Source organism: Oncorhynchus tshawytscha, linkage group LG05 (genome assembly GCF_018296145.1).
Source record: "Oncorhynchus tshawytscha isolate Ot180627B linkage group LG05, Otsh_v2.0, whole genome shotgun sequence".
In the NCBI taxonomy this organism is placed as follows: Eukaryota; Metazoa; Chordata; class Actinopteri; order Salmoniformes; family Salmonidae; genus Oncorhynchus; species Oncorhynchus tshawytscha.
Genome location: NC_056433.1, coordinates 66,020,051 through 66,030,514, shown reverse-complemented (window position 1 = coordinate 66,030,514; position 10,464 = coordinate 66,020,051). Strand labels below are relative to the sequence as shown.

General features: G+C 40.9%; 1 protein-coding gene across 2 annotated transcripts in view; it reads left to right on the top strand.

Annotated features, from left to right (window-relative positions):
- The first annotated feature begins 998 nt into the window (after positions 1 to 998).
- Positions 999 to 10,464, top strand: part of LOC112251156 (UDP-N-acetylhexosamine pyrophosphorylase-like) — a 30,057-nt gene continuing 20,591 nt past the window's right edge. The window contains exons 1-3 of one of the 2 annotated variants that reach the window (XM_024421947.2): positions 999 to 1,499; positions 2,704 to 3,042; positions 8,744 to 8,948. In XM_024421947.2, coding sequence (XP_024277715.1) covers positions 2,760 to 3,042; positions 8,744 to 8,948 — 488 coding nt within the window. In that variant the 5' untranslated portion in view covers positions 999 to 1,499; positions 2,704 to 2,759. The remainder of the gene's footprint in view (positions 1,500 to 2,703; positions 3,043 to 8,743; positions 8,949 to 10,464) is intronic. The other variant, XM_024421944.2, reaches the window with a different exon arrangement.

The window sequence follows — 10,464 nt, the reverse complement described above, 5'->3', positions numbered from 1 at the left end:
GTTTGAAACAAACGCAAACTTAATTTACATTGGTCGTGTTCCCCTGCTCAGACTTTGCATATACAGATTAGTTGTTGTAGACGCATGCACAACTATGGGGCAAAACAGACAGGGTTGGCTTAGATTATTGATAACATGTAAACTATATTTAGTCTCCAATGTTTATTGAAAACATAAATACATTTGCACAATGAGCACTTGTCTTAAATGCATCACTATAGTTGTTGGTTAGCTGGCTAGTGAATTCGAGCCATATTACCATATTACCACTAAACGAGCCACCTCCGATTTCCATAATGGTTGCTTTTGTCATTGTTGATAGCGATCTGGCCATCCAGAATCACAGTAACACAGAGACTTCTGCCCAATTGAAGTGTGTGCATCGTCTTTGTGATGTTGTCAGCTAATCCGTTATTGGTGCTTTAGAGACAAATTAAATAAAATGTTATTGGTTGCATACACATATTTAGCAGATGTTATTGCGGGTGTAGCGAAATGTTTGTGTTCCTAGCTCCAACAGTGCAGTAATATCTAACAATATACAACAAGACACACTAATCTAGAAAGTAAAATTATGGAAAGTCAGAGTTCTCGAAAGATGCCCAATTTTTCGACTTCGAATTCCGAGTTGGATGACTTGTTCAATCCGATTTTCCAGTTGTCTTGAACGCACTGAAGTTAGAGATTTTAGAGTTTCGAGTTCCCAGTTGTTTTGAAAGTGTAATATTCACATCATCGACTGACAGATTGCTATAACACATGATGTGGTTAGCTGATACTTAAAATACCTTTCCATGCGTTGTAAGATCTGACAGGCGTCAGCAACACCTGGGCAAAGGAATTCGCCAATTGTAATGCTGTCATGACCAGAAGTCTCACAAAACTCAGTTTTGGACAAGACTGACTTTATGACCAAAATTATCCTATTTAAACTTTGTAGTCAATTTTGACCGTAGAATAAATGTTTCTGACTCATATCGTTGCACATGGGGTGTTTTCGAAATAAGAAGTTGGTTTAAACTTTTAAACGTGAACTTCAACCGGGTATCAGAGTTGTTACGTCCCAAGGATCTCATTTAGACTTCTCCATAATTAAAGTCAAACGTCACGTTTCTACTTCTTCTCGTACCTGATTGGATGGATAGTTGTTATCCCCTACAGATAGGGGATCAGTCTACAGTTAAAAAATGACAAATAATTATAACGACGGCAATTTTTCTCGTTGGATGGTCTCATAACTATTTTACTTCCCATAGTCTGTTCATGGTTCATCTTTATCGTTAATCTAATCTTTCTGATCTTTCTCAGTTTGCTGACTTTTTCTTCAATATTGTAAAGGCAAAATGTAAGTGAGCTGCAGGGCGTTCCCATTCGACTCGAGTGCCACGTCAAAGCGATGTAGGAGGTGTACTCGAGGGGGCGGGGCGCACGGTGGCCAATACAATATTCTGCTGTTCGACGCTGTCCGGTCAAATTGATTCATAGACACAGCGTTGAAGGTAAGCTTATATGAACTCAAATTTCTATTATCTTAGCTACATTTACGTCGAATAATATAGTTAGCCCCAAAAATATATAAACCAGGTTTGTAGAATACGAGGTTTCAATTATCATCATTCGCCTCCTAGCTTGCTGTTTAGGACCACAAATGGTATGATGATGATAGTCATCATTTAGTTAGGTTGCTAGCTAATATCCGTTTTTATTAGTTAACATAACCGCGGAATTATTGTTCTATATGATAGTGTTAAATGTGTAGTATTACATTTAGTAAGGTAACAGAAATATCCTGCTTGGAAATAGATTTGGTGCATCAAAGAGGGACTTGTGTATTTATTGCATTTTAGAACACTTCCTATCTCTTGGATTGTCTGACAGGGGAAATGTTCTGTTTAGTGTCAACATAAGTAAACACCACTTGGTGTCCCGAGGATATGGTTCTGGCCTGCTTATTGCAGTAGACTAGGCTTCAAGATAAAGCACATTTACGCCAGTATTGGGGTGGCAAATTGACTGCTCAGTTTCTGGGAAAATGGTCAGATGGCCATGTAATCTAGTTTGTAACAAGTCCCCTACTGGAATGTGCTCATATATATGTACCTAATGAAGTCACCTAGCTAATGATTTGCTTGAAGAAACATGGCAGGCACACCTGTGTCATTATGGTACCACAGAGATCAATGATATACGTGTTTGAGTTAATTTTATTTTTACAGGGACAGTGCACATTAATCAACGTTTCAGTAAAAGTGCCGGTTTTAGCCAGCTGGCTCATTTTCAACCGCCGTCCCTGGGCAGGTTATTAAAAACAATTTAAAATATAGAGAATAGCAACATAGGACAAGCAAGACATAGCATACAGACATAGCAACATAGAACAAAAAGCAGCAAGACAAATTGTTGTATGACTAAAATTCAGATAATACATTTGACAATCTTTGTAGTCATAAATATGGCCATTGTTGAAACAGAGAGCTACCAACATCTATGTTTCTATTTAGAACAAGTGTATTAAAATGATGCTGTACAAGTGTTTTTATATCTGATGTGACTCTGAATCTCACAATACATTTCCATTGTTTTGGGTGTGGTAGTTGTCAGAGGAGTTGTGCCCAGTAATGTGGTCAACCGTCATGACTGTGTAGGCTAGTTACATATTCCTGACACTCACAACACTTTCCTATTCTGTTCTGGGTGTGGTAGGTAGATTCCCTAGAGGATATTATTTTTAGCCCTAACCCAGCAGTGTGATCATTGTCATGGAGAGCACCAGAAGCAGACTGGCCCATAGGCTAGCTGAAGCCGGCCAGTCTCACCTTGTGCAGTTCTGGGATGAGCTGACCCCGGAGCAGCAAGCTGAGATGACCTCTGACTTAGAAGCTATGGACTTCCAGGAGATCAACAAGTTCTTCCGCAGCGCCATGGAGGTGTCGCACAGCAGCAAGCAGGAGAAGATGGATGCCCGCATGGAGCCAGTGCCCAGGGAGGTGTTGGGCAGCGTGACCAGGGACAGAGACTGCCTCAAGGACTGGGAAGAGAAGGGTGAGTTGGCTGGTACAGGGGTTCCCATTTTTTGGGGGGGGGAGTTGTTTGGACAAGACCAGGATCAAGTACTGTATGTCAAATACATGAAAACTCCAATCTTGATTTAGCTTGGAGTTGACACTTTTGTGACTCAGTCATAATGATGCATTGCTTCAGCAAAGGCTGAAGCAGTTTCTATTTAGTTTTATAAACAGGAGCTTATTTCATTCAAGGGATTGAGTTCCACCGATTTACAACAACCTCAATTATTTTATATGCTACCAGGAAGTGAAACAGGCAGACGGGGAAATCGTATCAGGTTTTATGGTGTGCAATATGATTTATATAGTGTGTGTGTGTGTGTGAGTGTGTGTGTGTGTGTGTGTGTGTGTGTCTTCTCAGTTACACAAGGGCATAAACTGAGGTCAAACCTTATGCAACACTCCCAGGTGGTGGGATGATCATTGCTGCAGGGCTACTGAAACTAACCCATCTAACATGTCTCTGGTAAACCACTTCAAACAGCACACTGACAGGCAGCAGCATGGAGGATTTACTGGGATCAGATAATGCCAATCCTGAGGTTAAACAAGACCGTGGCAACTGTTACGTGACCTGGCAACCCTTAGGGTAAAGTGGGTAAACCATGATGGTTTTTGATGTTGAAATGGCTAAGTGGGGTCCTAGATTTTATTTCACAAAGCACCGTCAGTGCCATCTAACGACTAGATGCACGATATATCGGCTTCAAGATAAAGCATATTCACAATATATCGGTTAAGCATACGGAATCGGCCAATATTAGCAAAACAATCTGATGTGCAAAATTGATGTCAAAGCTGACGTGCATGACCTATATAACGTAGTTAGATGATGTAATGACGCCACAAAATACAGTGCTACACAGAACAAAAGCAGAAAAACACTAGGCGCACTTCGAACAACTAAACAAGTTCAAGTCGAGCAGTCATTTGAAAGAGTAAGAATATTTTCAGCGAGAAAACTCAAAGGCGAAATCCATTAACGCCAAGATAATCGTTCTCTGTCGTGGATTATGTTGGCATTCGTCGACTGGTTGAGCACCTCAAGCCCCGGTACAAAATACCAAGTAGGTGCTACGTTTCGAATGTTGCCCTACCAGAGTTACACAGTATTGTAGAAACGCACATCCCTGAGCTACTTGCTTTGGGCGTCACTGCTATTAGATTCACGATTGACATTTGAACCAGTGACGTCAGCCCTGTGGGTTTATTGAGAACATCAATTCAGTCACACCATTCCCTTGTCCAGTTTCTCATTCTTCATGATCTAGGAAATATGGAGTTTGTTTGAGAAATTTAACTGGCGTAGCCTTGTGAAATAGACTACTTCCTTGGAGTAAAACCTCAATGTATATCAGGCCTGACCTGTAGCCAGGGATGTCCAGCCTGAGGGATGAAGGAGAAAAGCGAGAGCTTCTGGTTCTGCTTGGGACGTAAATGGGCTGCTGCTCACTGTGCCCTCACTCATGAGGTCATCCAGCTCTGCGTCAGTTCTTAAGTGTGTGTGTGTGTGTGTGTGTGTGTGTGTGTGTGTGTCAGGGCAGCCATCATCTACAGCAGCAAGCTAAGGATACATGCATCCCAGGTGTATGTATGAGTCAGGATAGCCAAAGCCTACAATAGCACCTCCCAGTCAACTCTCACCACTACTTCAAGGTCTCAGAGCAAGTGACGTCACCGATTGAAACACTATTTAGCGCGCACCACCGCTAACTAAGCTAGCGTTTCACATCCGTTACACTTAGGACCCTGGAGTGTGTACGTGGTGTGTGCGTATTTGTGGGCTAATCACTGACTCCCATAGCAACAGTTTATTGTAAGATAAAGTAGAGCTGTATAATAAGGGTGTTGTTGACCTGGTATGTTTAGATAGAGATTGACTGACTGTAATTGAACTATGGGTTATTCTGAGTTTATCTTGCTGTTTCGCCTACAATGATTATCAAAACTGCTTGCCAAGGTAGATTATACTTCAGCCATCAAAATTCCATAGTGTTCTTGAGTTTTGGCAACCATCACAAGTACGTTTAGTTTGAGTTATATTGCTTGAATAAGCTACAGGCCTATTGTTTGTACCATATTTCATAGTTCTACAGTTGCCATGGTTCCCTAGCAGGAGCCTAAGCAGAGGGCTCCTGTACATTTTTGTGAATGTTTTTAATTTATGGCATTTTTTTTTTTACTTGTGGTTTTTTTAAAGAATGAACATTTAATATGTATGGGATAAATGGCGACGTTCTGTACATTACCTTATGCCTTTTCGGAGTTCACTACATTCTGTAATGTACACCACAATTGCCAAATAAAACAATATGAAAGCACACATTTACCGGTATAAATACTTTTTTTTTGTAAATCTATACATTTTTATAAGCAAATTCCTACTTATCTTTTGGTTGCTAGATACGCTACCCAGTCGTTCATTCATTATGTTCCGTTGCCATACTCGCTGGTAAAGTTCTTATCCCTTGCTTGCTAGCCAGCTAGCTACGGCTAACACAATCACGACAGCCAGAATAACAGAAAAGTTGCTGTTTTTTATTGATATTCATTTGGATACATCCATAACTATGAGCTGATAATGCCCCATTTTTGCCCCTGCATAGCTAGAAAAGTTTGCCTTCTCATCAGGACACTTAAAACCGTTCATTACGAGGAGCTTGCATTGCTAGAAGCTAAATAATTAATTTGTTACTAGCAAACCTGAATAAAACAAATATCAGTTGCTGAAAACAGCTGGTCAAACTAAATGTGGGAGGAATTGACACCATAGTGCCACTTGCGTCATGACTGCACCAGTAGGAACCATTCTAGAGTGTGCATTAGTTCCGTGTAACGCACCGTCTATTTGCACGGTAGAGTTCAATGGCTATAGTTCATTCTCACATGTTCTATGTCCGAGCTGCTTTTGAAAGCAAAAGTCGAATTGAAAACCGTTATTAAATTGTTGAGTTCCATTTTCCAAATGGCAAGCTTTTTTTTGGTTAGCTAAACTAGCAGGTCTGTTTGGTTTCCAAGGCAACTACTGTTGAATACATTTCTACTGGCAAATTAACACATTTCTAGTAACAAATGAAGCAAAGATTGTTAGGCTGTGGTCGGTCGTTTCCAGCGGGAACAGATGAGTCACAGGGGGCAGAACAAGCAAGGAGGTGGGCAGAGCCAAGCACTCCCTAGTGAGATCCTATTGGCCCATTCTAGCACACATCTGCATATTTACGTTAGGGAACGTTTACTCTGTGAAATGCGCGTGTGCAATAACTCGATTCGACTTTGCACTCCTTCTAAACAACGCAATTTTTTTTTTTTTTGGTAAAGGCTATAAAACCTCGTCCACTCTGTTCATAACATATTCTAGTTTTGGGAACAGAAAACTCTGAGATCAAATTTTCATCGATGAGAAAATTTGCACAATGTAGGCCAAAATCCATCTCATCGCATCTTCCAACCACTGCCCGTCAGTGGGCTTCATTTCACTACCATATTTGCTCGTGAGTGGAAACATCAAGCGGATGCTTCATATTTATATATCCAGTGAAATATCTGTCTCGTTGTTCTGTGGTAGAGGTGTGCAGTGATGTGGATCGTGGGGAGGGCATAATTACAAGGCCGCTCTTTAATTATTATTGAAATGTGGAGTGATTTCTGGCACCATGTAACTGCCGTAGCATCATCCAAGTGGGTGCTTAATTTTGTTTGTCGTGAAGGAGTAGCTAGCTAGCTACAGTTGAAGTCGGAAGTTTACATACACTTAGGTTGGAGTCATTAAAACTCGTTTTTCGACGACTCCACACATTTCTTGTTAACAAACTAGTTTTGGCAAGTCGGTTAGGACATCTACTTTGTGCATGACACATTTTTTCCAACAATTGTTTACAGACAGATTATTTCACTTATAATTCACTATCACAATTCCAGTGGGTCAGAAGTTTACATACACTAAGTTGACTGTGCCTTTTAAACAGCTTGGAAAATTCCAGAAAATGTCATGGCTTTAGAAGCTTCTGATAGACTAATTGACATCATTTGAGTCAATTTGAGATGTACCTGTGGATGTATTTCAAGGCCTACCTTCAAACTCAATGACTCTTTGCTTGACATCATAGGAAAATCAAATGAAATCAGCCAAGACCTCAGGGGAAAAAATTGTGGACCTCCACAAGTCTGGTTTATCCTTGGGAGCAATTTCCAAATGCCTGAAAGTACCACGTTAATCTGTATAAACAATAGTACGCAATTATAAACACCATGGGACCGCGCAGCCGCCATACCACTCGGGAAGGAGACGAGTTCTGTCTCCTAGAGATGAACGTACTTTGGTGTGAAAAATGCCAATCAATCTCAGAACAACAACAAAGGACCTTGTGAAGATGCTGGAGGAAACGGGTACAAAAGTATCTATATCCACAATAAAACGAGTCCTGTATCGACATAACCTGAAAGGCCGCTCAGCAAGGAAGAAGCCACTGCTCCAAAACCTCCATTAAAAAAGTCAGACTACGGTTTGCAACTGCACATGGGGACTAAGATCATACTTTTTGGAGAAATGGCCTCTGGTCTGATTAAACAAAAATGGAACTGTTTGGCCATAATGACCATCGTTATGTTTAAAGGATAAAGGGGAGGCTTACAAGCTGAAGTACACCATCCCATCCATGAAGCACGGGGGTAGCAGCATCGTGTTGTTGGGGTGCTTTGCTGCAGGAGGGACTGGTGCACTTCACAAAATAGAACATCATGAGGAAGGAAAATTACGTGGATATATTGAAGCAACATCTCAAGACATCAGTCAGGAAGGTAAAGCTTAGTTGCAAATGGGTCTTCCAAATGGACAATGACCCCAAGCATACTTCCAAAATTGTGGCAAAATGGCTTAAGGACAACAAAGTCAAGGTATTGGAGAGGCCATCACAAAGCCCTGACCTCAATCCTATAGAAAATGTGTGTGCAGAGCTGAAAAAGCATGTGTGAGCAAGGAGGCCTACAAACCTGACTCAGTTACACCAGCTCTGTCATGAGGAATGGGCTAAAATTCACCCAACTTATTGTGGGAAGCTTGTGGAGGGCTACTCTAAGCCCTTGACCCAAGTAAAACAATTTAAAGGCAATGCTACCAAATACTAATTGAGTGTATGTAAACTTCTGACCCACTGGGAATGTGATAAAAAATAAAAGCTGAAATAAATAATTCTCTCTACTATTATTCTGACATTTCACGTTCTTAAAATAAAGTGGTGATCCTGACTGACCTAAGACAGGGAATTCTTACTCTGATTAAATGTCAGGAATTTTGAAAAACTGAGTTTAAATGTATTTGGCTAATGTGTATGTAAACTTCAGACTTCAACTGTACCGACTACAAAGTACATGGGCTGCAGTGGCTTAGCTCAAACTTAAGCTGACTGAGTTCTACTATGGAAAAGACAGACAGTGGGACACCTTTGAGACAGCGCTTCCTGCCTGCCTCTGGACTTTCTCTCCCAGCTTGACCACCTCTCTCAGATCAACATTCAAGCCATGAACTTTGTAATAACTGTCCATCTCATGTGGTTATTCTAAATATGTTTTTTTGTCCTTTGAAGCGCTTTGATATTCTGAAATTTGAATTTATTATCTTTACATGATATAAAATAAATGAGGGTTTTGTACATTAACTGTTGTTTTATTGTCTCTCCCAGGTCTGCGGTGTATCTCCCAGAGCAGCGTGGCTGTTCTCCTGCTAGCGGGTGGCCAGGGGACCAGGCTGGGGGTTTCCTACCCTAAAGGCATGTACGACGTGGGCCTGCCTTCCCACAAGACCCTGTTCCAGATCCAGGCAGAGAGGATACTGAGGCTGCAACAGCTGGCAGAACAGAGACATGGAGCCAAGTGCTGCATCCCCTGGTGAGAGTGGGACTGGCTGATAAGGGCATAATGATACACTATGGGGGATATACTGTATAGAACATACAGCACCGCAGCAAACTGACCACAAAGCACTATTTCTCAATCCAGTCCTGAGGAGCCCATTTTTGTTTTAGCCCCATTTGTGAAATCACAAACAAGCCATACAATGTTATTGTATCAAAAATAAGTTATGTTCCCCCTCTGTTCTCCAGTTTCATCTGTCTGATTTATTTATTAGACCTAGATAAGGAGCCTTCAAAAAGTATTCACACCAATTGTCTTTTTCCATGTTTTGTTGTTACACAGTGGAATTAAATTGATTTAATTGTCATTTTTTTGTCACCTGTGTAAAATACTCATTCATCTTGATTAGCTAAGTATTCAACCCCCTGATTCGATACATGTTAGAATTCCCTGCGGCAGTGATTACAGCTCTGAGTCTTTCTGGGTAAGTCTCTAAGAGCTTTCCACACCTGGATTGTGCAACATTTGCTCAATTTTCAAAATTCTTCAAGCTCTGCCAAATTGGTGGTGGATCATTGCAAGACAACCATTCTCAGGTCTTGCCATACATTTTTAAGCAGATTTAAGTCAAAACTGTAAGTTGGCCAACTCCAGTGGTAAGCAACTCCAGTGTAGATTTGGCTTTAGGTTATTGTCCTGCTTAAAGGTGCATTTGGTGGAAAGCAGACTGGACCAGGTTTTTTGCGAGGATTTTGCCTGTGTATAGCTCCTCCCAAAAATGTTTTGCAGTATTTAGTGCCTTGCTGCAAACAGGATGCCTGTTTTGGAATTTAAAAAAAAAAACATTTCCTTTTTTATTTAACTAGGCAAGTCGGTTAAGAACAAATTCGTATTTTCAATGACGCCCTAGGAAGAGTGGGTTAACTGCCTATTCAGGGGAAGAATGACAGATTTGTACCTTGTCAGCTCGGGGATTTGAACTTGCAACCTTTCGGTTCCTAGTCCAACACTCTAACCACTAGGCTACCCTGCAGCAGGTATCATGTGGGTACGTGGCTACCATGCCGCCCCAATTCTGTAAAGGATTTCCTCATTTCACTCTGTCAACTAGGTTAGTATTGCGGAGTAACTACAATGTTGTTGATCCATCCTCAGTTCTCTATCACAGCCATTCAACTCTGTAACTGTTTTAAAAGTCACCATTGGCCTCATTGTAAAATCCCTGAGCAGTTTCCTTCCTCTCCTGCAACTGAGTTAAGGAGGACACCTGTATCTTTGTAGTGACTGGGTGTATTGATACACCATCCCAAGTGTAATTAATAACTAATTAATTAATAACTTCACCATGCTCAAAGGGATATTGAGTGTTTGGTTATCTTAAGTTTTTTACCCATCTACCAATAGGTGCCTTTGCGAGGCATTGGAAAAACCTCCTGAACTTATTTAGGCTTGCCATAACAAAGGGGTTGAATACCTATTGACTCAAGACATTTCATCTTTACATTTTTTTTATTAATTTGTAAACATTTCGAAAACCATAATTCTACTT